We start from the raw sequence: 26,104 nt of genomic DNA on the forward strand, positions 1-26,104 counted from the left end.
TATTTTATAAAGCCTACCATTTTGGATATCCACAGAAGATATATGTTGAGAATTTGACTTTATTTGGAATCACATTAATTTTACTAAATTAAAGCTAACGTATTTGCACATTGAAGTTTTCCACGCTGGCATCAGCTATTTGTTTGTGTATATTGTTGACCTCCACCTGCGTCAAAGTCCGCTCCATATGACGATATACGATACGGAAGCACACACTTGACTTTCCCGTTTTTGGATGCTTGAATTTGTCCACCAAACTTATCTAAAATTAAACGAGACCTTGCAAACGTAAAATTTATACACATACGTGGTATGTCATCAGCTTACCTGCTCAACAATATCTCCAGCAACTGATCGTACCAAATCGTAGAAATCATTGGCCGAGAAACCCGCATCTACTTCCACATCTGGTGGCAACCAAAACGATAAATCGTTTGTGCACTGTGGATAGTGCGAGACTGGCTTGTACTTTGGCAAATTGTGCAAATCTTTCTCGCTGAACTGGGACAAGAAACCACTGTCATTAGACCAAAACAGCCTAATATCCGGTATATCAAACAAAACCATAGCCAGACGCTCCAAGCCGACCCCAAAGGCGTAGCCAATTGATTGATGTACGCCCGCCTGCTGCAGAATTTCATGTCGCATTATTCCACAGCCTAGGACCTCCAGCCAATTGTCTTTAAAATAGATTTCCAGCTCCCAAGAAGGCTGTGTGAACGGAAAGTAGGTGTCGACCCAACGGTACCTAATTCGAGGCCCAAACAACTCCTTGGTCAGGCCAACAAGCACATGCTTCATTTCATGCTCCATTAACTTAACTGCCTCCAGCGTGTGGCATGGCTGTTTTGTTTGATCCATGCACTTGGCAGATGGCAAAATATTGCGCGGATCTGCCAACTTCCCAGTCCACGTCTCCTCAAATAACTCTAACCCGGGATTGCGCTCGAACAGTTTGTCTTTGGTAACCAGACGCACAGCGTCCAACTGATGAAACACAGGATAGTGCGTGCAGTCAATTTCATCACGACGGTAAACCTCTCCCACGACCAAAAAATTATCTAACCCGCCCGATATTAGTTCCACTTGATGAGCCGTCGTATGTGCCCGCAGCAGGTGCTGCTGATTAATGTAGTAGCAGTCCGATTTCTGTCGACTTACATGATCCCGGGGTATTAGCAGATTGTCAAAATTCTGCTGCACCGTAACCACAGGATTTAGTTTGTCGTAGACGGAGAACAACGGATTTCCACGCTGATTACGATATGCCCCGTAAAAATAGTTTACAATTCGCTGTCGCATTATCGAGAGCGGATGATCATTTTGTAGATGCTTGTTAGCGCCTAGGTATGAGAGTATCTTGGGTGTCACATTAGTCCAATTGTCAGTTGCGTACGTGCAGCGATTAATTTCCAATTGGTGCGCTTTCTTGACCTCCTCGGCAGCACTGCTAGCAAAAGCTCGCGCCACTCGACGTCTATGCTCAGAAGAGGAGACTGCAAGGCTCGGGCCGCGCACACGTAACGTTAAAAACATATTTAACACTTTAATTTATAAATATGCATAAATTCCCAAATACTGCATTCTATTACAAAACAACAGCTGTTGTGGATTGTGGTGCGTAAGGAGCCTGATACATATAACTATCGATATTTTAATCGATAATTTAATCGATATTTTAATGTGATATTTCAAAGACAGTTAGCAACACCAGAGAATGTCAAAATTTGAAAATCACAAAAACACCACATTTTTAATACCAATTTATTTTGTTCTCCTCCAAAGCTATATAGTTATAATAACTATGCCCTGCAGCACAAACCTTTTAATCCATGGTCATAGGCCGCGTATTATAGAAGATACTGTGCCTGAAATATTTTGTCTTTCCTTTTTAAAAATCAAAGTTTGACCAGAAACTCTTTCCTAACCTTATCGTTCGTATGACATATAATATAGATATCAGACATGGTTGGTCCCGACAAAAGTGTGTGCTGTGATTGAAGAACAGAAAAACAACGTGATTCGGACTCGTCTCGGCATATACATATGTAGATATGTATGTACGTTCGTTTCACATGTGATTAACCATTCTCCCTTCTTTTCAATAAAGAAAATTATGCATTATTTTATAAATTTTTATTGTTCGTCAATCTTTGTCTTCGCATCACATTAGGTTATATGTATGTAGGTTCAACAGCAAATTAGTTTCAGTACAAAATTGAAGTTATTGGATACATTTGTTGATGGCAGATAATGCGCACTTAATTATTAAAATTACATTTTGAGATGCCTGCGTTGGAATACATTCTTACATATTTATGGTTTTTAGGGGGCGTATGCACGAGTGTAATATAAATCATATGATTTGGCTTAAACCACTGGGTAGCTAGCCGCCGTGGCAATGCCACATTGGTTCTCCTGATTGCGCGACATCCTGATGAAGCCCTTATCACCCCAGGTGGTGCCCCAAGAGTTCTTAACCAACCAGTAGTCCTGACCATCTGAATCAGTGCCATAGCCGACAACCAACACACCATGATCCAAGTTCTGGGGATCGCATTGCGGTTCATTGTACACACCCTCGGAGTAGAATTGGAACGATTCGTGCGAAGCATCAATAGCAACCGAAACTGGTCCAATAGTAGCCACTGCCTCGGCCAATTTCTTCTCGTTACCTTGGGGAATATCAGTGAAGCCGCGATCAGTTGCACCAACGGTAGCCTTGTTGAAGTGGCACGAATCATCAATGGCTTCATAGGGATATGACTTCTCCGTATCGACACCGCCATTATCCTTAATATAACGGAAGGCATTGTCCATCAAGCCACCATTGCAGCCATTGTTGCCATACTTGGTGGAACAGTCAACTAAATTCTGTTCTGACAACGAGACCAGTGTACCGCTCTTACGGAAATGTTGGCCCTCCAGTGCACCAGTGCTCGAAAAGGCCCAGCAAGAACCGCAATGTCCCTGATCCTTGACTTCTGTAACAGCACCCTTGTTGCGCCAATCGACAGCCTTTGGCAATGTAACATGCTCCGGCGAGATGAAAGTAAAGCCCATGAAACTACTGTCGGTGGTACTGTGGGAAAATAATCCAACCTGTGTTAACTTCTCAACCAATTTATAATTTAGATCGCACTTACCGCAATTGTTTGTGCAAAGTATAGTTGAAACCGTTCATAACCTGACGGAACTCATGATGCAACATATCCGCGTACTTGTTCACGGCCATTTTGTAGCTAACTTCGCCGGCTGCCCAACGTTGATTATGCTTGGCAATCTTGTGTTTGTTCTCATTGAAAATTTTCAGACGGAAACGCTCCTCAGTATCATCTTGATAGTGCTTGCGATGCTCCAGCTGCAATGATCCCGTATAATTGGTATTTATTTTGTATTGTTAATTAATGAAAATAGTCCCCCATTCGTCTTTTCATTAGAAGCAATCAAATTTATAGCCTCCGCCCTCTATACTATAAATTTTTTTTTTTTTTTTTAGTTTTCTTATCATAAAACATTCACTTTGTACATATGTACATTCTGTTCACGATTAGATATACAAACCAGCCGCTTTCGTTTTACGCAACAGAGTAAAGGCTTCGTGACTAAAATTCAACATTCTATTATAACCATAATGGCTATTCATTTTCTTAACATACTGCCCGCATTGTTAATTCTACAAAATGTGAATTTTAATTCACAATACAATTTTCGATGCATTACCCGCTTTTCCCCTCCCTAAACGCCCTCATCATATATGAAAATAAAATCATTCATTGGTATTTTGTACAGATTACAGTTTTACTCAACGATCAAAAATGCTTATGTAGCGTGTTTTTTGTTCATATTTTAACCACAATACACATGTTCTAACCTCTAACCAGAGCAGAAACTACCTGAATTTTACCCTTCAAGCAGTTATCAAGAGTTTCCTAAATCCATTGCTAATATGTTGACCGCTTACAATCAAAAGAAACCTCGGCTATCTTGAGTACCGATAAAGGCACGTCCTTATCAAAATTCAAAACCCTTCCTAGCTAGGTAGGTGGCCGCGCTGTGCCAGCTAGCGAAGAAACCACAGTAGTCTCATAAACAAAACAACAAAAACGAAATCGTAAATTGTTTATGACTGCTGACCTGCAATATCGAAAACAACAACAAACAATTGTTGTTGATTTTCTTTAAGCCAAATTTCTAACATGAATTGCGTGCCGGAATAGTAGTTCATTGAACATAAAATCGGACAGGCAGACAACTAAATTAATACTGTGTGTAGGCTAGACTGTTTCTAAAAATAGTATCAACAACAATGTATTGAACAGCTGGCAATTGAATGACATCAAGCGGCAAAACTAAAAAGGTTCGGAATTTTCAGCACTACAGCAGAGTTCATATTGAAATTAGTACAACCTAATTATATGTGACAGGGGCAACAATGCTAAAGATAACGATAGTAACAGAGGCAGCATGCACACCAACACAAAAACAACAACAACAATTGTCGCCCCAATGTGTTGACATCGCCATTGCGTGTTGGTGCCTTTGATTGTCTTTTGTTGTTGTTGGTGAGCTTTTCATATGGTTGTTGCCTCATATAATTGACATAATTGATATAAATTTCAACAGGCAAACAGACAGTCAACCCGGATTATGCTATTGAATGCATTTTTTTTTTGTCAATCTACACAAATTTTTCTCGAATCACACAATAAACCTATGTACCCATATATGTACATATGTATATCTTATATAAATACATATATATGTACATACAAGTATATGCGCTCGGGTATTGATTTTTTCCAGACAGCAACCAGAACATTATCAACAATATGAATAAAGAATGCAACTTCTTGGAAGTTTTTCTTAAAGATGCACATATGTATATCAAAATTCTCACATTTTATTAAAAAGCAAAAGACAGCAATATGAATAAAAACAATAATTAAATGCACGTGCTTATCGTCAAAGTTAGCTATCGAAAAATGCATGTTTGCCCGTTAATTATCAGCTCTGTTCTGTTACACAATTTATTTGTTTGCACTTGGTTGTTTTTTAGGAAACAAATTCGTTGTCTAAACTGCAACTTCCAAATTCTTAACCTTATCCATTGAGTATCCTAAAAATATGTTAAGCTATAGAGTATGGCTAAAGATGCTCCCGTTCCTGCTACAGTCGTTCCATTTCAATGGCACAGCTCTCGTCGTCCGTCGTCTGCTCGGCCATTGCACGTGGCGCCGTAGGCGGGTAATGGCTCTGTTGCAATACTAACGCTGCATTAGTGGATGTGCAAGGAACTTCCGCCTCTGCTCTCGCCACATTCTCGTATTTCGCTTGCCGGCGTTTACGTATGATAAAGGCAAAGATGAAAGCGTTAATTGTAAAAAGCCCCACCAAAATTAGTGTGGGCACGATAACGTCTGTTGTAAATTTTAAATCATTTGCACTGGCCATTTTATTAGTTAATAACTCTTTTATTTATAAGTAGTGTTTATATAATTATAGTTCACGTTTTTCGAAACGACGCGAAGCGCGTGCTTTTATTTTTCACGGCCTTTTTACGAGTGTTGGAAGCTCCTTTAATTTCTTTCATGCATCTGACTCTGGGGGGCAAACAATTTTGTCGCTTCGCTCTTTAGCTCTCGATATTGGCGCGCGCGCGCTTTATTTTCTCTCCTCTCTTTATTTTCCTGCATTTGCTCACAGTTTTTTCTGTGGGATTTAGATTGCTCCGACTCGACGGACCACTTGCTTTGAGCGTCGAGCGTAGAATAACAAAAATAGCTGCTTGCCATAGGTGGTGGGCTCAATATGTATGTATAAACACACACACACACACACAGGCACAATAATAACACAAATACCCACATACATGACGGCATATTCTTGTACTACTCGGGCTACTCAACAACAACAAAATATATGCAGAACACGAAGACAGGGCAGCGAGCGAATGTTTTGAAGGCGAACCAGTTTTGGAACCGCTGCGAGGAAAGTGAAAAAACGTCCTCAAATTAACACTCACACAGTCACGTACAAATACTTTGGCTCAAAGCCTTTGCGGTAGACAGGCAAATATTCGTAAAATTCTTTAGTTTTGTATACGTTAGAATTTTACGTTAAAACATTTCATTAATAAATACATATGACATAGGGGCGTTACATGTTATCGGGAAGAGAATTTTACTTTTTAATCGAACTCAGTAAATAACAGAGGGCATACTTTATTAGCATGTTTTAATTTAAGCAAAAATTTTATTTCAAAAGCGTTCTTGATGTTTAAAATACTAAAAACGGCCCATTGCCCATTTTAAACAAAGGTCGCCTTTATCAGAAAAAAGAGGAAACGGAGAGCATAAAACCGGCCTTAATCAAGTTCTTTTGTATGTGTATACTCGTATGTGTATACTCGTATGTGTATACTCGTATATGCAAAAAACCAGTCGTCCTACGCATCAAACTAAATTGCAATATAAACATGAATTAAATTCACATCAGCCGCCATTATAGCTTTTTCTCGCTTCCGACTGATATTATGCACTTGCCAGCGTAAAACAAAATACAGACAGATGTATGTATATATTTGACAAACAAATCACTCAGATTAGCAACGATCTGTCACGCGCCCTCACAATGTGGTTGTTACTGTAACTATTCTTGTTGCTTTCGATGAAATGAAATAACGAAATTATAAAACGCCATTAAGTTGAATGGACAAGTTTGCTTTGTTGTTTCCCTGCTCTCCCTTATCAGAGATAAGACGCGTGCTGGGGTCAAACCTGGCTTTTGTTGTTGTGCGAATATTTGCGCTATTTCACTTTATACTTACAATGAAATAGTCTAGCTTACGTGCACATATGCATTTCTACGAAAGAATAATTCCTCGAATCGATAAGTTGGCTTTTCGAACTACAATCTCTCCTCGGATTTATACTATAGTGAATAAGCAGAGCAAGAATGGTAATCTCAATTTGAAACGTTGCTCCCTTTTATAAATTTGCATCGTTTTTCATAAAACCCCTAATGGGTATGCAATGTTTTTAGCATGCCTTGCAGCACAAAAGTAGGCAACACTTTCACATTCACAAACTAACAGATACCATCATTGCATTTTATGTTACCCTTCTTGTAAACGCAACAAATTATTTGAATGAGAATGTTAACTCGTTCCGTATATTTGAATTTAATTTTTATCTTTTTTAAAGCGATCATCTTAATCCTAATGCTTTATATTGATGTTTTAATACTTTAATACAACTTTAAAAGAGTGCAAAAAGTATCAAATCCTTTTCATCTTAGAGATTGCAATACTTTTTGGTGACCGTGCTCCTTATTTACATTTAAACTAAGTCCAAAATATCATGAATGGAAAACATCACGATGCTTTATATTCTATAGCTGATAGTATTATATGTTTAACCTAATCTTATCTGCCTGCATTCAATAAACAAAGAACGCTAATAAACTCAACAAAATCGGCACAAAATTACACTTAACTGATAATAACAATTGTCCATACTATAGCTGATATAACTATGGCAGAAAGAGTCGAACATTTAACCAAGCAAAATGTAACGCGCAATAAATTTTGCTGCAAGTTTTAGACTAAACAAAATACGAGCGCTGATAAGAAGCGTCTGCGAGAGCATGCATCTCACATTTCAAAGGAAACAGAAAAGTTCATATGTACATACTCATAAGTGGCTCAGAACGAGCTTAAGGGAGCAACGGCCATCGACGGATATTTTCAAACGCTTAGGCTTATTATTGTATCATGCAAAATGTATAATGGAATGGACGAGCCCGTTGCTTATCACTAACAATATTTTGCCAGTCACATGCATAAGCCCGACTTGCTTTATCAGTTACCATTGTATTGACCTTTCAGCGTGGCTGGAAAGTCCGCCTGACTTCTTGTCTGTCTGTCGACCTCTTAATCACACAACAGAGTTAATAAGCGCCCTATTTAATATTGCATGTGATGCTGATTTGTTGACGTCGTACTTGTATTGTCATGTGAGAAAAGACATGTGGTTTCTTTAACTATACAGTTGCTTTAAGATAAGTGCTGAGACAGGCCGAGTCTATTATTAGAAATTCACAAAGCTTTACAAGAAATACATTCTTATTCCTCAAATCAGATAATGTTCCAATTAGTCGCATACCCTCGATATACTAAGGCAGTATTGTCAATCATAGTTGTTCGAAGTTTTTATTCAAATTACTTAAATTAGGCAAGGTTTTAAATGATCGTATTTAATTTCTCAGTTCCTTGCAGAAGAATAAGTTATATTTTCCTAATAATTAATAGATGCACAACTTATGCATGACACAATCTTTTTCAAGTTTTATGCTTAATTCCAGCTGCTCTCAACAAAACTGTCTCTCCGCTTTCTAAAGCCTCTCGGCCATGACTAGGAGACGGGGCATAGCTTGCCAGACTGCCATCAAGTCGAAGGCGTTCAATAGATATTATTGTAATTTGATTTAATTCTTCCTAGCTTTCCTAGCCTTTAAGGCTTTATTATAAGGTTTGTAGTGTTTCAACTATGCCGATAGCTTGTGTTTGTCGACATAAGATTCATTTAACAAAATCAAATGATAATCAAATTGAAGTTGACTTAAATGTTCAGATGTAACCTGAAAGTTGATGTAACTAAAATGCCTGGTTTTTGGAATTTTACTTTTGTTATTTTGTTTTAAATCAAAGTTATGTTATTTATCTGCTGAGAGATACTTATTAAAGTCAAATTGCTGTTTTCTCGGCTTGCTACTTTTTTCAGACAGTTGTGCAAATATACAAGTACATACAAATTGAAAAATTTGTTTAAACAACCGTGGTATTAAACAATGAAATGTCATTCACATTTTAGATGTTTTAATGTCAGAAAACTTCCGTATAATGAGACTATATGGAACGTAAGAACGTAAGAATTTCGATCTTAGACAAGTTTCATATATACATATGTATGTATGTGGGCACATTCATACCATGTACATACATACATATGTATGTTTTAAGCACACACTTTTCCCACATGACTCACAGCTGTACATTGAACGCTTATCATAATCTAGAACAATAAACAGTTTAAAACAACACAAAAGACTGAGCCGGAATTATTCATCAACTAACCGTCTGCTTTGTTGTTGTTTTCCCTTACAAAAAACACTTGTATGACATCTGCACTAAAATTTCCCAGGTATAGAACTAATACATACAACAATGGCACAACAAAGAGCTGCAATAGGATCCACTCACCTTGAAGGAGTGCCATTCCTCCTTGACGACATCGGCAAACGAAACAGCCTGTGCCACAGCCACCAGGGCCAAGAGAGCTAATACTGAGCGCATGTTGGTTGTAGAGCTGTAAAGATCGCCAATACAAATATTAATTAGCTTTAATTATTCTACTGCGGCTATCGTACAATCACGTGATAGCGCAAACTGGCACGACCAAGTAAGCGAAGCTTTAAATCAAAGCTCCGGAATTTTGCAGCTTATTTGCAGAAATAACAATATATTTTCGCTGAGAGAGTTGTGAAATTCAGCTTTTTTTTGTTGGGCGGACAAATAAACAATGTTGTTGACAATAAACAATAAAGCATTTCAAGGGGCGTTTTTCGAACATGTTTAAAATAACAGTTTCGCTTTTTGGCAAAACACACAAAGAGAAGAGAAAAACGAATTTATGCATATGTATATGTATACTCTATAGTGTGCGTTTTTCAAATCACTCTTGCACACACACTATCTTATCGGCCGTTGCCATTGTTATTGCTTTTGCTTTTGCTTTTATTTGCTTTTGCTGTTTGCAATTTTATGTTAGTTGTTTTTGTGCCTACCATTTTGTTATTTTAGCGTCAGTTTTTCTCAAATGGCTGCTGACGGCAACGAGAGGAATTAATAAAACGGTCAAATATTAAGCATCGTATTAATAACAAATAAATGCACCGATAGAGGAAACAGGTTTTGAAGGTGAATCAGCAGGTAGGCATAGACAGCAGACAATGATAAGCAAAGGCGGAAAAATAGGCCAACGAACAGCAATATAGAGCGTATATTGAGAAGCAACAACTGAAAACAAAGTGCGCAAAAGTAAATGAAACGCAGAAGAATCTAGACAAAGAAGTATGATGATAAGAAAAAAAGCGCCTAAAAACCCGAGTAGAACCAAGTAATAGGCAATATTAATGGCATCGAATGCACTGTCAGCGAATTTCTGATGCTGCTGGAAGACGTGAGCAAACAACAAACAAATGTATGTATCTTCATACAAAAAAAAGTTATGGCGTAGTTTCTTAAAAAATGTACAGACTAACATTTCAAGTACGTTTAACAATAGTTTAATTACAATGAATAATATACACACATTAGGAAGCAGATAGTTACACCTAGTTATTTCTCAAGAAGACAAAATCAACTTACCAATTATTAACGCGCAAAGAACGCCGACAGTATGTTAAGCACTTGCGTTTTACTTAACACAGAGCAAAAAAAGTTTTAGAATTGGTATTGGTATGCAACTAAATTACACTTTATATTAAATAAATTGTTAAGAACTGCACTGCAACCACACTCGACAACTTCTCGTTTTTGAATAAACTCATAGGCAAAATGATGTGAGCAAGAAAACTAAACATCTGACCACTTGTGACTTTGTCGTCAGTTTTCTGCTGACATCGTGCCCGTGATAAGCATGTCGTTCCATTTTGGCTTATTGGCAGCACAATATTTCACGAAGATTCCAGTATCTTTGCTAGAGATGTGGTACTTTCTGCTTACAAATTCACTTGTCACTAAATATCATCACTTTCTATTTAAATTTTGTTTGTACAAACAACTCTTTTAGGAATATGTTCAGTATCAAATATAAATAAAAACCAAAATAGACTGCAGCAATATCCATTATCCATTATTTCAAAAAGAAACATTGAAATTGTTGTTACGGATTTTTTTTTTTTTACTCGGTTTTATAGTTACATATGTTGTTTGTTTCTCCCCTCTATTTTATCAACTGATTTGTCCAGTAGGTGGCGTGATTCGTAATTTGGTGTTCTAAATTTATTCAGTTCATTATACAGAACTAGCTCAATCCGCAGGTTGGCAGCACAAAATTCCAATCTGCATTGTTTTTATGAAAGATCTAGCGCAGAATTTTTGTTTTCACCGCAGTGTTAAGAATATAATCAGTATTACTCATAGGCTTAGATGTTTCTTAAATAGATTATATTAAGCGTACTTTTAGAGATTTACATTACATTGAAGCGCAAACATTTTCAACGCACAAGTATTCTGTGGAACTGTGAACGAGTGAAAAACAAGCCGCAAAATTATTGAGAAGTGACGTACAAAATAAAGTGTCCAACTAAAAATAATGTAAAATACAACAACCTATTTAAAACTAAACCAATTAATGTGTATTAATGCGAAACACAAACTTGTTGCTTGACGCTACAACTGCCAGTGCTTATTGATTTTGTAAAAAAAATCTAACCATTCAATGACAGCTGTGGTCATTTATTTTTGTTTGCATTTGCTATCTACACAAACTTTTTCATTTGCCACATTTATACAGCAGCTGCTTCCTTACCTTATCACTGAAATTGACGCTGTGTGCCACACACCCCAAAATATTTTTATTATCAGTTTATTGGTACTTGGTGCTTTATTATTGATTAGCATTCATATATGTATCTCATTAAAAAGTCAAATATTGACGCTTCACCCCATAAATGTTACGACGATGTTAATCAAATTTCCATATCAAATTGCAACGTCTTATTCGGACCGTTTGTTCAATTAATTCACTCAATTAATTTTATTAAATAAATGAATTGAGATACCCACCTTCAGCAAAAGCAAACGAGACTAGAAACAATTAATAAAATACATTTGCTGAACATTTAGTTCTTAGGTATCCATAAATGCTTAAACCTTCCTTAATAATGTTTGCTTTTAAATTTGAAAACAGATACTCCTAAAATGACCACAACAACAACAAAAACAACGCTCATTAGTCAAAACTCAAAAATATAAATGGTTTACGAGCCTTCTCAATAAACTTGACAAAATAGTATGGTGTTTACTAAAAAACGTCAAAAATGAAACACAAAAGCTGGAGACACAAACGCAAATAAATAATTAATAAAAAGATAACCAGTATAGAGGATTTTACGGCCGCACCAAGACAAACCGTTCGCATAACAAACTAAAGAAGTAAGCAAAATTACACCTAAGAAAACATGCTCGGACGCACACAGAAGCTTCTACTGGGCATAGCAATTTTGTTTCTAGTCGACATCATTTGGGTTTCATCCAGCGAGCTGACCAAGGTATGTGGAGAATGAAATATGTTCATGATGAATTGCTGACTTATGAAACCAATTTATTTCATACAGTTTCTCTACGATGACGCCAAATTTGATAAGCCCTTCTTCTGCACATATTTCAAGACTTCAATGTTTAGCATATATTTACTGGTTATCGGCATAATAGCGCCATGGAAGGAGTCCTGCGATCGTCAGAATGGCAATTACGCGGTAAGTGTTCATAAATCGCTTTAAAAATGTACTACATTTTTCCGTTTTAGATGATGGAACAGAACGCTGATGATGAGAACTATTATTCCAGTCAAGCGGCATTGGTAAAGATTTTTTTATCGGCACCATTCTTTAAATGTCCCTAGCTTAACAATATTTTATGTGCTTGCAGGGTGATCCCACATATGTACCCATACGTTCGCCACATTTTGGACCCACTTGCAATGGTACGGTGTCCGGTACGGAGAGCGATGATTCCAGTGTGCGGAGCGTACGGTTCAATAAAATGGCTGAGGTACGTGAAATGTCCGCTCATGAGGCAACGGATGCGCTAATGGCGCGCCTCTCGTATGCCGCGAGCCTACGAATACGGCGCCAGAAGACACATCACAAAACCGCGAAGACTGCACTGCTCTTCTGTCTACTCTGGTTCATGGCCAACTATTTCTTTCAACTGGCTCTTGATATGGACGAGACCGCAATGATAACGCTAATTAGTTCAAGTTCGTCGTTCTTCACCATGTGCTTGGCCGCTATGTTTCCATCAGCTACAGGAGATAAATTTACCATAACAAAACTAATTGCCGTTGCCATGAACATTGGCGGAGTCGTGGTGATCACAATGAACGATTTACACGATACGAAAATGACACGCGGTGTTCTGTTGGCGCTGTTCAGTGCTTTTTTCTATGCCGCGTATCTGGTGTTTGTCAAGCGAAAAAGCGACACCGAGGAGAAGGTCGACATACCTTTGTTCTTTGGTAAGAAACACATTTGAAATGATTTAAAAAAAGTTAGTTAGTTTCAAATTATATCTGTGTCATTAATATAGGATTCGTTGGTCTCTGGAATCTCTTGCTCATGTGGCCTATATTCTTCATATTACATTTTACAAAAATCGAAACATTCGAGCTGCCAAATCAAAGTCAGTTTGCGCTGCTCTTTCTCAACGGCTTCATTGGCACCGTACTCTCGGAGGCGCTCTGGCTGTGGGGCTGCTTTCTAACCTCCTCACTGATCGGCACTATTGCCATGTCACTGCAAATACCACTCGCCATTGCCTTCGATGTTCTGTTGAAGGACAAACTGTATTCACCCATATTCTATTTGGGCGCAATACCCGTGTTTCTGGCCTTGCTCCTCGTAGCATTGTTGATGCGTAACGATGATTCAGATCCGCTTATGAAGCTGTTTAAAATTGTATACCGCAAAATATGTGGTTGCCGTAAGCCAAGCATTGTGAGGTGAGTAAACTCAGAAGTTGATTAACTTGTGCTATTAATTGAGAATACATTTATTTGCAGAATTAACGATGACGAGCAACAGGAATCACTTATAAGCGGCAGTGATTAAATCTTAAACTATTGAACGCTTTTGGAAAGAGCGCTTCTGAATTCATATTGCTCACTGTAACGCAATCTAAACATGGCTGTTCACGAGTTCGTTTCGAATCGTTTCTTAATCTATAGGGATATCGTAAAAGGAGAGAGTTCTGTACAAGGTTTTCCATTTGATTTATTTAAGTTCGAATTGAACTTGTAAAGCTTTTCTATTTTATTTACAATTAAGTTGACCTACTATTACTATTACAAATGTATTTTCTGTAAATAGATTTAATCTTAGTATTTATCTTTGTGATAGTGTTAAAACTTGCTGAAGCTTATTTATAATTTATGTTTTATGGTTTGTCATCTCATTCATTTATATATTCAAACTGTATCTGTTAAATTGAAAGAGTAAAAACAATAATTGCAAGGAAATAATGTACATGCAACTATATACAAATAATGTAAAACTGTTGACTTATCTAAAAGTGGTACACAAGAGAAAATGTTTAAGATAAAGTGACAGAAATTCCAACCAGTAGTTTAAATGAACTCATGTAAAGAAAGCCCCATAAAATGCTTTAAATGTGCAAACTGTAGTTTTATTCAACGGTCTAATTACATTTGTCAGTTCAATCTATTTTAAATTATAACAGCTGTTTAAAAGTTCCCTGAAGAACTGGCAATATGTGAACAGATGCGTTGCGAACTGGTGAACGGAAAACATCGATAATAGTCTAGCTATAAAACATCGACATTTCGATAAGCAAACGACACATCTTTGTCACTTTCGAGCGGCAACGGAGAAGGAAAGACGTTCTAGTTTTTGTGCGGCTCTTTAGATTTCGATTGTCTTAGCAGCAAAATGAAATTAATTCTTGCATTTTGCTTGGTCGCCATATTGGCCGGAATTGCAGCCGCTGATGAAAGCAAAGGACCTAAAGTGACCGATAAGGTGAGTAAAGGAACTGAAGCTATTTTCTCGCGTATACACAATACATACATATACAAGAAATCACGCAGTTATTTAGTATACACATAAATCATCTACATACGTATGCATGTATGGTATGTACCAACTTTTTTTTGTGTTTCTTTCGTCTTGCGTAGGTCTTTTTTGACATCACCATTGGTGGTGAGTCGGCTGGTCGAATCGAGATTGGTTTGTTCGGAAAAACTGTGGAGAAAACGGTGAGGAACTTCAAGGAGCTGGCTAGCAAGCCTCAGGGCGAAGGGTAAGTAGACTCATGCGCCGATAATTGGCGTACTTACACACACACGCATACTATAAACACACGTAGCCACTAAAGAAAGCATTTGGAGGTTAGAGCCGCAGTCGTTCTTTCTGAAGCCGCCATCAATTACGTGGCGTTTAAGTTGCGACAAAATAGTTTATATTATACGTACAAAATATAACAGCTCTAATTGACGTGTTTATTAAGTGAATTAGCGTTAATATGACAACAATATTTACTATTTTCTCTACAACAGCTACAAGGGCAGCAAGTTCCACCGCATCATCAAAGATTTCATGATCCAGGGAGGTGATTTCACAAAGGGAGACGGCACCGGCGGACGCTCCATCTACGGCGAACGCTTTGAGGATGAGAACTTCAAGCTGAAGCATTATGGCGCCGGCTGGTTAAGCATGGCTAACGCTGGCAAGGACACTAACGGTTCACAGTTTTTCATTACCACCAAGCAGACTAGCTGGTTAGACGGACGCCACGTTGTCTTTGGAAAGGTACTCTCCGGTATGGATGTGGTGCGCAAAATCGAATCGTCAGCCACCGATGCCCGTGATCGTCCAGTCAAGGATGTTGTCATTGCCAACAGTGGCTCCATCGAAGTCCCTGAGCCATTTTCCGTTTCCAAGACTGATGCTACTGAATAAGCAATACGCAAGAAGGCGTCCATAACTTTTTAATCCACTCCTAATTCAACAGCAATAAGCATATTAGTGTCAGTAATTAATTAGTGCCCGACTTCATATCAGAGAAGTTGGGTTGCATTTAAAATTATATTTGTATCTGCTCAAACTCAACTAATCAGAATTGTATGTAAAACATTAAAATAAAATATGTGATAAAAAACTAAACTATATTTTCTTCTATAACTTGACAGGGTTCAATGAACCGGTTTTAACGCCTCCACAGGCCAAGTACACACACACCTGATCATTCGTTATACATTTGTAGGTACACATATTATGTATCTATGTGTGTCTGTATATATATGTGTGGCTTCTGACTTTCTTTAGAACATCTTTTTATGCCTTAACCGGTTTGTCAACAGCTATTGTTGCCAATTTTGTTTTATTCCCTTTGATGCGCTTATTAGCTTATGTATGGCAATACTTAAAAAAAAGGCAACTGGGGCTTGTGTCACATTATTGTGATTTGCGTACTCTCGAGAATGGGTTATTTAAATATTTGTGCTGAAGTTGTTTGCACTTCATGCATGCATGGCACCGCGTTTCAGGTATCTGCTGTTGAGACTCGTGGGAGCCAAGATAATGAGCCCGAACATTTTTAGGTATGCAAAAAACACACAAGTACATACATATGATTATTTGTATATACATATATATCTTCATAACATATTGGTATGTAGACCTGTCTTATTGTATGTATTATCGTAAAACTTCCATGAGATTGATTTGTGTAACGAATTTTCTCGGCAATAAGAAATTAAAGGTTATGTAAGAGTTGGGTTGGCCCGTCTTAAGTGTTCTACTCAGCCTACACAAAAAATTGTAATGCTCTTAAAAAATGCAATCTTTACTGTTAGTCTTAACTTTCTCAAGAACTTATTATCGTAAAACTTCCATGAGATTGATTTGTGTAACGAATTTTCTCGGCAATAAGAAAATAAAGGTTATACAAGAGTCGGGTTGGCCCGACTTAAGTGTTCTACTCAGCCTACCCAAAAAATTTTAAAGCACTTAAAAAATGCAATCTTTACTGTTAGTCTTAACCTTCTCAAGAAGTGCTTATTCTATGATTTTTTAAAAATATACTCATGTAATTAAAAAAAATAACATTTTTGTTTGAAACTTTTGGCTTGACTCGTCATTTTCCATGGAGGGAATGCACAAAATAGATTTTATGCAATTTACTTATACCCAAATAAACAAAAAAAAAAGATTTTATGCAAAATATGTAAGCCCGTAAATTATGTCCAATGTCCAATGTCGAAACGAACAAATTGTTTGTAGGGTGAACTCAGAATGTCATTCGGACTGATCATTTCAATTACTTTACTGAGCAACATTTTTCATATTCGTAGAAAGAGCAAAGCACCCCTTTCACTTGCTAGCCTGTGCCCCATATTACCCCACAATTCATCCAATAATAAAAACAAAAGCGAGAGAGAAAAAGAGAGAAGCGATATATATGTGAGAGGGGGAGCGAGCTTTATTATACTGGAGCATCAACGTAAAAGGAGATAAAGTATAGCTCTAAAGCTGCAACTTTTTACTCTCACTGCGCGATACAGCTACGTGCGGGCATTAGATTATGCAACTGTTTAAACAAGTGCAAAATTACACCGTTTCAGGGTTCATCTTAAAATCGGATGCCTAATATATTGCGCTTAATAAAAAAAACTTTTCCAATTCCCACACCACATAGGAAAATTTTTGAATATAACTGTGCAGCAATAGAGTTTAACTACTCTAAATGCAGACCTTTTTGAATTTTAACACATTACGGCTACGCCTCAGTGCGTATTGTGACGTCACACGAGAAGAACACCGAAGTACGGACCTGTGGCACTCGATAACATGCTGGAGCATATGCAACACAAAAATTGAGCAGCGCGATCATATCGTTAAGCTCAAATGGAGGAAATATGTCTATGCAATTGTAGCCCCGTCCCGTCCATGCGTCTTGTATTCATTTACGACAATCTTCCTTTGTATACACACATATGGAGATATGCATGTGTGTACTTTATACAAAAAATATACATACATACATACATACATACATATATATGTACAAACACACTTATATATATACATAGATTCGTATATTCATGTAGTATCATGTGCCCCATATGTTTTACCACTAAAGTGCTGGACGCTGGGGAATTTCTAAGATTAAATTGCTTTGAACAATCAGTGCTCGAGGCAAAGCGCATGCAGACGGCCGAAACATCCAGTTAGGGAAGCCGGAAAAGTTCGAAAGTGCACTTCGCAAGAGTTAGAAACTTTAAGTATGGTATGTATGTATGTACATCATTATTTTTGAATGGTTATCAAAATAAATATGCCGGTGCTGAGACTGAAATAATTCAAATTGATAAGCAAAAGTATCTGGAAATGGCTGATGATGTGTACCAATAAAATTGTACGCACACACATACTTACATACATATGTATATTCATAAATACTTAATGCAGCATATAGAAATGGGGTTCGGTACAATGCCCGGCCGGATCGTCCTCTTCTGCCTGTTACTGATCTCAAATATATGCCGAGGAGAAGGGAGCAACATACTTGTGCTCTTCCCACATGCCAGTGAGAGTCATTTTGGTGTATTACGCACTTTGGTCACAGAACTGGCTAGCAGGGATCACAATGTAAGTTCAATGCTAAGATGGGGAATGCGCTCGCAGCTAATAATTCACTTGTTTTCCGTCTTAATAGGTAACAGTTTATAGTACCCATGGCTTAGGCGAGACTTTGGAACGCGTTACGGAGAAGGTTGTGCCAGAATACGCATTTTGGAACAAATGTAAGTAATTTAAATATTGATTGGAAAGTAAAATCAGGAAAATACATTTAATATGTAGAGGACGATATAACTTAATCTTAGCCTTATTTTTAGCATATCATAGCACTGGCAATTATCGTCTATTTTATTTTAAATATTTTTTTCATAAATGAAAATCCCTAAAATCTTGAAAAAAATCTTTATATATACGGACAGAAAATATGTACCTACAAAATTTAACGCGCCTGGTTAAAAATAAGTTCCTCCGTACATCAATTGTCTTTTGAGTTGCTAAAGTTTTTTAAAGGTGTTCTCCATTGTTACACAATTTGAATTTTTTTTAAATCAAACGAGCACTATGGCAAAAATAAAGTGAGGGATCAAATGTTTGTCGTGAATAATTAAGAATTTAATTTTCTTTCTGACAGTGCAAGAACATGCTGTACCGAAGGGCACGATACAAGATCTTAGTGGATTACCTTTTGATAAGCTTCATAGGTCATTAGCCAGCGTTGGTTCTGATGCTTTGAACCATTTCCTCTCCCAAGAAGCCGTCCAGGCATTGATCCGACTGCCCGATGCAGATTTTGACTTCGATGCCATTATTTTGGACCTTTTCTACAGCGAGGCTTTGTTAGCACTGGGTTATGCTCGAAATAGACCCACAATTGGGATAATAAGCTCGGACTTTGGTAACTACATGGACGTTGTACAGGAGTCTATTGTACCAGCAGCGTGTTCACCAATTGATTTTGAGCAATACACCCCAGATTTGAGTTTCATGGCGCGCCTGGGACAGATTCGAAGCTGCATTGCACGGCGCAAGCAATTTGCAAAAGACCACTATGGAGCCCAACAGCAACTTATCAGTAAACATTTTAAATGTGAGTATTTATTTCTGACGCGCAGTCAGCATTTTTATTCATGAGGGACTCTTTCTAGTCACCGAGGCCCCATCTATACCGGAATTGCAGGCTTATATGGCCCTATTGCTGCTTAACAACCATGTGCCGCTTCTTACCCCCAGGCCACTACTTCAACAAATTGTGCCTGCAGGTGGACTACACATTCGAGGCCACCGTGAGCTGCCATGGAACATAAAACGGTTCATGGAGGAATCTCGGATAGGCGTCATTTACATGCAGCTAGGAGATCAGCAGCTCTGTGGTCAGGTACCAAAGGATAGACTAAAGATGCTTTTTGAATTCCTCGGAGCCCGCAAGGAACGTGTTGTTTGGACATGTCATGATGTGACCACGATCGAGGGATTGCCAAAAAATGTTCTGATACAGCATGCCGTGCCTCAGATTGATATATTGGCGCATCCGCACGTACGTGCATTTATCATGAACGGAGATTTGTTGGGTCTTCAAGAGGGCATTGTAAGGCATGTGCCAATCCTGGGTTTGCCAATTTTTGGAAACGAAAGAAGGAACCTGCAAATAGCAGTTAATCTTGGGGTTGGGATACAGTTAGATTATGAAAATGTAACTATATCGGCGCTCAACTGGGCCTTGGAGGAACTAATGACGAATCAAAAGTATCAGTTAAAAATACGCGAAGCGTCTGCCGAATATCGTGACAGACCTCTAGGCGCACTGGCCAGTGCCATGTTTTGGGTAAATTACGTGCTTCGTCACAAAGGTGGAAGCGCTATCAAAACACGAGGTGTTGGTATTTCTTCCTGCCAGCTACATCTCTTTGATCTTTTCATCTTTTATTTTGGTGTAGCAGTAGTTTCTATTGGTCTTCTTGCAGGAATTCTCTTCGTGGCCGTGTTTGTTTGGCAGAAAAAAGGAAGTAATGCCGAAAAAAGATCCAAATTAAGTTAGTTTTACAATTACATTCAGCCACAAGCGGCGAATTATTACTTAATAAATGTTGAGGAATCTGAAGTAATCCCTGGTATTATTAATTTAATTAGTCAGTTTCCAATGATAACTATTTTGTTAATCATTTCGAAAAAAATTTGGTTGCGCGTAACGGATTTATCGTTATTGCCGAAATAGTTACTATCGAAATGCTACACTGAAAAAGTGCTACCCGTCCAGATTTATGACAGTGATGCCAAGTCTTAGAGAAACTGCGGTGGCCATCTTCCTTTCTAGAGAATCGCGTTCGCACTGAAGACGTGTTTGAAACATTTTAAAGTGTTTGAGCAGGTAATAATTGTATCAAAGTAGTTAAAAATGCTCGTCAACTACAGCTGAATACGTTAAAAATACATACAAATGAAAACAAGTGATTGCAAGCTGATATAAACAACTGCACGGTTCTGTGTGTCACACGTGGAGTCCCAAGTTGGGGGAAATAGCAGCGCAACTAGCATTCACATAGTGAGGTTATGTGTTTTTGCAAAGAAACAACAAAAAGCAGCTGGATGCAACGGGCAATTTCAATTAATCTGTGAAACTGTTGACTAATGTGTGTTTTTGTCGTTTTAGCTCCGTCAAAATGTCAGGTACAACTGCCACAATTCGCACGCGCAAGTTCATGACGAACCGCCTGCTTGCCAGGAAACAAATGGTGTGTGATGTGTTGCACCCCGGACTATCGTCGGTCAACAAGACCGAGATCCGCGAGAAACTCGCAGCTATGTACAAGGTGACACCGGACGTCGTCTTTGTTTTTGGCTTCCGAACCAACTTCGGTGGCGGCCGCTCCACGGGCTTCGCGCTTATCTACGACACACTAGATTTCGCCAAGAAGTTTGAGCCCAAGCATCGTCTAGCCCGTCACGGACTCTTCGAACAGAAGAAACAGACTCGCAAGCAGCGCAAGGAACGCCGCAACAGAATGAAGAAGGTCCGTGGTACTGCCAAGGCCAAAATTGGTACCGGCAAGAAGTAAATGGGTTGACCACTGTGTGTGTGTGTTGCTGCTGTTGGTACACTCGGTTGTGAGCGGCGCGCACCTATATTTCCAAAAGCTGCTGGTTAAGCGTTTTCACTTTTTTTACCAACAAGAACGACAACATTAACGGTGTTTACTTTTGGAGCGGCTTCTGTTTATATGCTAAGTAAATAAAACTCTAAAAGTAAATCTATATACTTATATTTAATTAACCGCGGTTGTTTTGGGTAAGATTAATTCAAAATTCGTCAAACGTGTAGTTTTGGGAAATTGTATTGATTTAGCGGGAATGTGCGATGATATGGCAACACTGCGCTGCGGACGATCTGGCCGAATGTTTCACGCATTTCAACCCTAGCAATAAAGCCACAAAAAAAAGTTGTTGCGAGAAGTCGCCGGGAAAATTAATATACAGAAATTGTATAAAACTGAGGTTAATCTTAGTTTGTGTACGGGAATGATATAATTCCTAGAAGTACCCAGTCTTTAGTAAAAGGCAACTAACGAGCTTAAAATGTCAAATGGTGGGGGTGGCGGCGGCGTCTCTGCAGGCGATTGGATTTGCCCAGATTACGAGTGAGTTGCGCGTAAAGAATCAGAGAACCAATGAACTCGATCGGTTGGGTGCAGATCGGAGACAACTGTGCAGAAGCGCAGTCTTAACATACAAATACAATAATTTATTTGTCATTTTGTTGTTACTCTTGTTCTTCCGCCCGCTCATTTGGCGCGTGTGTTTCTGGGTTTGGGCTGCAGCTGTCGCCATCTAAACTTTGCACGCCGCACGCAGTGTAATAAATGCAATCGCAGCCGAGAGCGGGAGAGCAACAGCAGCGAGAAGCCAGACCGGGGCAACGGGAGCAGCAGCAGCAGTTCAAGTTCAAGCAAAAAGAAGCTGGGTACAGAAATTGGGAAGGCTGCGGCAGAGAAATCGCGTGGACTCTTTAGCGCCGAGGACTGGCAGTGCAGCAAGTGCGCCAATGTGAATTGGGCACGAAGGCAGACCTGTAACATGTGTAATGCCCCGAAGTTCTCAGATGTGGAGGAACGCACAGGTCAGTTTTAGAGTATTATTACAAAAGGGATTGGTGGATATGTATTGAAGTACCTTTTAGGCTTTGGTGGTGGCTACAATGATCGTGGAGTTGTGGAGTACAAGGATCGTGAGGATTCTGATAGCGAATACGATGAATTTGGACGTCGTAAAAAACGCAAGGCTAACGAACGGGAAGGTGAACGTCACGACGGATCAGATAAGGACGATGCTAAGAGAGCTAGAAGGAGCCATGCCAATGAAGGAGGCGATGACGATGAAGATGAAGAAGAAGACGAAGACGGTGACTTATCTAAGTACGATCTTTGGGGCGACAGCGAAGTCACTTCTACCGAAGCCAGGAGCAAGGAGAGCGAGAATGCCAACAAGAGCAATAATACCAGCAAGGAAAAAACTGCAGCGGGACCTAGCAGTAAGCGATTATCGCGTGACTCTACTTCGTCCCTTTCGTCGTCATCCTCATCCAGTTCTTCTAGTTCGAGCGACTCATCGACATCATCAACGTCCAGCAGCAGCACGAGCAGCAGCGGCTCTAACCGAAACCGTGGCTCAAAATTAAGCATAAGGTCCAGATCAGGATCCCGATCGCTAGATGGAGGAGGCAGGCGTTAGACGTCCACATCATTTTCTCATGGATTTCATGCTGTCGTCTTGTTTTATATGGGAATCTGCCGTTAATTTATTTTTCTAAGTCTGAATCACTCCAACTATGACATGTATTGAAGTCCAATGTACTCTTTAAAAATAAATTCATTTAAGTACTTTATGTATCTGTCTATTTAGGCAATAAAATATGAAAAAACACGTCAATTGAAGCTGTCAGCTTTTTGCCTTAGATTCTCTGCGGAAATGTCGCGTTGCTTTATCAGTTCGGCTAACTCCTTTTTTACTTCCTCAATTTGCTGCTCCGTAACTGTTATCGGCACATCGCAAGCGATTTGCTCTTTGCGTACGAACTCCATTTTCTTCACCGCTTCTTCCAGGAAGGGAATCTGTTGCGCCTGAAGTTCTTGGTGGTAAGCTTCGAGCCTATCCTCCCTTAGCTTTTCACAGTAGCTGTCAGTCAGCTTCTGTAACGACTCCTTCCGCGTTATCCAATGAAAATAAGATGGTGGTGGTTTATAAACCAAATCGAGCTTCTCCAGTATCCACTCAAATCGACGATAATCCCAACGCCTCAAGTACTTCAGAAACTTTTTGCGCTTATCAATCAGCTCCTTTAGCCGTACTTTTATCATCTTATCGCGCGGGTGTTCGTCCATGTGCTCTTGATACCGGCGTATGGTTGCGGTCATCTTGGCCACTGTACATACATAGAAAAATTTCGATTAAAGATAGTGTTCTGGGATGTACACTGGTAGATATACATTTTGCCTCCATTGAACCAAAATCCAGACGGTGTCGCTGTACCTCCTTGACCATTTGATCGCGGTAATAACGAGTTGTCAAATAATTGGGATTGTTTTCCAGCTTGAACAAGGATCGCACAGTTTCATCAGCACTAGAAGGTCGTGCATTTTAGCATTGGCTTTTATAAATAAAAGTAATGATAAGTGCGCTTACGTTTCCAGCTCCTTACAGTCCCTATACTCTGGAATCACCTCACCGGGATTTACTTTTGGTAGCTTCGAAAGATCACCACTTTTTTCGGGCTTAATACAAGGTATCTTTTCGGGGCGCACCCATTTTATTTTCAGGTCTGACTTGAACGCATATTGTCGCACAAATTGCCGCGGAACGGCTTGTGCAATATTTAATAGTTTATTCATTAGTTAAAAATTAAATCGCCAGACTGGCTGTAAGGTTATATCACTTTCAGCCAGTGTGTACCAATGAGCAACATAAAATAGACCAGCTGTTGTGTTCGAACAGTGTGAACACAAGAAAAACAGATGTGGGAGAGCAGCCAGCTGAAGTCAAAGCAAAAAGACCCAATCGCTGCTTTTCTTTTTTGCAGTTTTGTCAATTTTCCTAAAGTTTGTGGTTGTAGTTTAACCGTTATCACGAAAGTTCTGGAGTGATTAATTGTAAGCCCTAACAAGTTGGAGCCCCAGATCCTGTGGCAAAAGCGCGTCAAGATGGCGCACATGTCGCATATGATGCCACAGTCTTCTACATCTTCGGGAAGCTCCTCTCGCACCATGTCCTTGATGGAGAAACAAAAATACATCGAGGACTATGATTTTCCATATTGCGATGAGAGCAGCAAATACGAAAAAGTGGCCAAAATAGGTCAAGGCACATTCGGGTAAGTAGTTGGGGAATTCTTCAGGTGATGGCCGTAATGAAACAATAATGCGTGTATTTTTTAGGGAGGTGTTCAAGGCTCGAGAAAAAAAAAGCAACAAGAAATTTGTTGCTATGAAAAAGGTGCTAATGGACAACGAAAAGGAGGGTGTAAGTGGCACGATTATTATTTACTGAAGCTTCTTACAATCCGTCTCGCAACCACAGTTTCCCATCACAGCACTGCGCGAGATTCGCATCTTGCAGCTGTTAAAACACGAGAATGTTGTAAATCTCATTGAAATCTGCCGTACTAAGGCAACAGCCACCAACGGCTACAGGTCCACATTTTACTTGGTCTTTGACTTTTGCGAACATGACTTGGCTGGCTTGCTTTCCAATATGAATGTCAAATTTAGCCTGGGTGAAATCAAGAAGGTTATGCAGCAGCTGCTTAATGGCCTATACTATATACATAGCAACAAGGTAGCAAGGCAATTAAATATCAAACAATTTTACATATGTAACTGATGCATAATTCCTAATTCCAGATATTGCATCGAGATATGAAGGCGGCCAATGTACTGATTACCAAACACGGTATATTAAAACTAGCTGATTTTGGTCTGGCACGAGCCTTTAGCATTCCGAAAAATGATTCCAAGAATCGTTATACAAATCGCGTGGTCACATTATGGTATCGTCCTCCCGAACTGCTGCTTGGGGACCGCAACTATGGACCCCCAGTGGATATGTGGGGGGCCGGCTGCATTATGGCCGAAATGTGGACACGTTCGCCTATTATGCAGGGTAACACAGAGCAACAGCAGTTAACATTCATTTCACAACTGTGCGGTTCATTTACTCCCGACGTTTGGCCAGGCGTCGAAGAACTAGAACTATACAAGTCTATTGAGCTGCCTAAGAATCAGAAGAGGCGTGTAAAGGAAAGACTGCGACCATATGTTAAAGATCCAACCGGCTGCGATTTGCTTGACAAGCTGTTAACTTTGGATCCGAAAAAACGCATTGATGCTGACACTGCCCTGAATCATGATTTTTTTTGGACTGACCCCATGCCGAGTGACTTAAGTAAAATGTTGTCCCAACATCTCCAAAGCATGTTTGAGTATTTAGCGCAGCCCAGGCGTAGTAATCAAATGCGCAATTATCATCAGCAGTTGACTACCATGAACCAGAAGCCACAGGACACCAGCATGATTGATAGGGTCTATTAGATTTTAAGCTTAGGTACACTATTATATTACTACATATTTTGTAATTTCATTTGTTAGCTTTATACAAGCTACATTTTCTTGTCAACTGCATAGTTGTGTCATTAATTAAAACTAAATATTATACAACAGCTTGCAATGTCTGAATA

The 26,104-nt window shown here is 39.1% G+C and overlaps 8 protein-coding genes across 9 annotated transcripts; 5 read left to right on the forward strand and 3 right to left on the reverse strand.

Moving 5' to 3' along the window:
- Positions 1 to 41: 41 nt before the first annotated feature.
- On the reverse strand, positions 42 to 1,536 carry LOC115634635 (probable phenylalanine--tRNA ligase, mitochondrial). Its single transcript, XM_030532491.1, has 2 exons — positions 328 to 1,536; positions 42 to 262 (listed from the first exon to the last, which is right to left on the reverse strand). The coding sequence occupies exons 1-2, from the start codon at positions 1,534 to 1,536 to the stop codon at positions 95 to 97; spliced, it is 1,377 nt and encodes a 458-aa protein (XP_030388351.1). The 3' UTR covers positions 42 to 94.
- A 682-nt stretch (positions 1,537 to 2,218) lies between these two features.
- LOC115633795 (cathepsin L) lies at positions 2,219 to 10,584 on the reverse strand. Its single transcript, XM_030531273.1, has 4 exons — positions 10,430 to 10,584; positions 9,263 to 9,368; positions 3,147 to 3,361; positions 2,219 to 3,082 (listed from the first exon to the last, which is right to left on the reverse strand). Exons 2-4 carry the CDS (start codon positions 9,353 to 9,355, stop codon positions 2,371 to 2,373), a joined length of 1,020 nt encoding a protein of 339 aa, XP_030387133.1. The 5' UTR covers positions 9,356 to 9,368; positions 10,430 to 10,584; the 3' UTR covers positions 2,219 to 2,370.
- Positions 10,585 to 11,166: 582 nt separating this feature from the next.
- On the forward strand, positions 11,167 to 14,458 carry LOC115633794 (solute carrier family 35 member F5). 2 transcript variants are annotated; one of them, XM_030531271.1, is made up of 7 exons: positions 11,167 to 11,380; positions 11,976 to 12,336; positions 12,403 to 12,543; positions 12,594 to 12,647; positions 12,716 to 13,304; positions 13,376 to 13,787; positions 13,848 to 14,458. In XM_030531271.1, the coding sequence occupies exons 2-7, from the start codon at positions 12,247 to 12,249 to the stop codon at positions 13,894 to 13,896; spliced, it is 1,335 nt and encodes a 444-aa protein (XP_030387131.1). In that variant the 5' UTR covers positions 11,167 to 11,380; positions 11,976 to 12,246; the 3' UTR covers positions 13,897 to 14,458. The 2 variants fall into 2 exon arrangements, with proteins under 2 accessions (XP_030387131.1, XP_030387132.1); XM_030531272.1 differs by having other exon boundaries at positions 11,167 to 11,344.
- Positions 14,459 to 14,661: 203 nt separating this feature from the next.
- On the forward strand, positions 14,662 to 15,966 carry LOC115633796 (peptidyl-prolyl cis-trans isomerase 5). The gene is made up of 3 exons (XM_030531274.1): positions 14,662 to 14,823; positions 14,979 to 15,103; positions 15,360 to 15,966. Exons 1-3 carry the CDS (start codon positions 14,734 to 14,736, stop codon positions 15,760 to 15,762), a joined length of 618 nt encoding a protein of 205 aa, XP_030387134.1. The 5' UTR covers positions 14,662 to 14,733; the 3' UTR covers positions 15,763 to 15,966.
- A 4,693-nt stretch (positions 15,967 to 20,659) lies between these two features.
- On the forward strand, positions 20,660 to 21,633 carry LOC115631923 (40S ribosomal protein S24). The gene is made up of 2 exons (XM_030528777.1): positions 20,660 to 20,749; positions 21,032 to 21,633. The coding sequence occupies exon 2, from the start codon at positions 21,042 to 21,044 to the stop codon at positions 21,435 to 21,437; it is 396 nt and encodes a 131-aa protein (XP_030384637.1). The 5' UTR covers positions 20,660 to 20,749; positions 21,032 to 21,041; the 3' UTR covers positions 21,438 to 21,633.
- Positions 21,634 to 21,756: 123 nt separating this feature from the next.
- LOC115631905 (zinc finger Ran-binding domain-containing protein 2) lies at positions 21,757 to 23,260 on the forward strand. Its single transcript, XM_030528756.1, has 3 exons — positions 21,757 to 22,016; positions 22,197 to 22,495; positions 22,556 to 23,260. Exons 1-3 carry the CDS (start codon positions 21,955 to 21,957, stop codon positions 23,104 to 23,106), a joined length of 912 nt encoding a protein of 303 aa, XP_030384616.1. The 5' UTR covers positions 21,757 to 21,954; the 3' UTR covers positions 23,107 to 23,260.
- LOC115631913 (28S ribosomal protein S15, mitochondrial) lies at positions 23,244 to 24,299 on the reverse strand. Its single transcript, XM_030528768.1, has 3 exons — positions 24,058 to 24,299; positions 23,862 to 23,995; positions 23,244 to 23,797 (listed from the first exon to the last, which is right to left on the reverse strand). The coding sequence occupies exons 1-3, from the start codon at positions 24,261 to 24,263 to the stop codon at positions 23,301 to 23,303; spliced, it is 837 nt and encodes a 278-aa protein (XP_030384628.1). The 5' UTR covers positions 24,264 to 24,299; the 3' UTR covers positions 23,244 to 23,300.
- A 273-nt stretch (positions 24,300 to 24,572) lies between these two features.
- LOC115632433 (cyclin-dependent kinase 9) lies at positions 24,573 to 26,087 on the forward strand. The gene is made up of 4 exons (XM_030529579.1): positions 24,573 to 24,742; positions 24,807 to 24,891; positions 24,949 to 25,206; positions 25,272 to 26,087. Exons 1-4 carry the CDS (start codon positions 24,573 to 24,575, stop codon positions 25,956 to 25,958), a joined length of 1,200 nt encoding a protein of 399 aa, XP_030385439.1. The 3' UTR covers positions 25,959 to 26,087.
- The last annotated feature ends 17 nt before the right edge of the window (positions 26,088 to 26,104 follow it).

This window comes from Scaptodrosophila lebanonensis, unplaced genomic scaffold (assembly GCF_003285725.1).
Source record: "Scaptodrosophila lebanonensis strain 11010-0011.00,11010-0021.00 unplaced genomic scaffold, SlebRS2 tig00000001-arrow-pilon, whole genome shotgun sequence".
Lineage (NCBI taxonomy): Eukaryota > Metazoa > Arthropoda > Insecta > Diptera > Drosophilidae > Scaptodrosophila > Scaptodrosophila lebanonensis.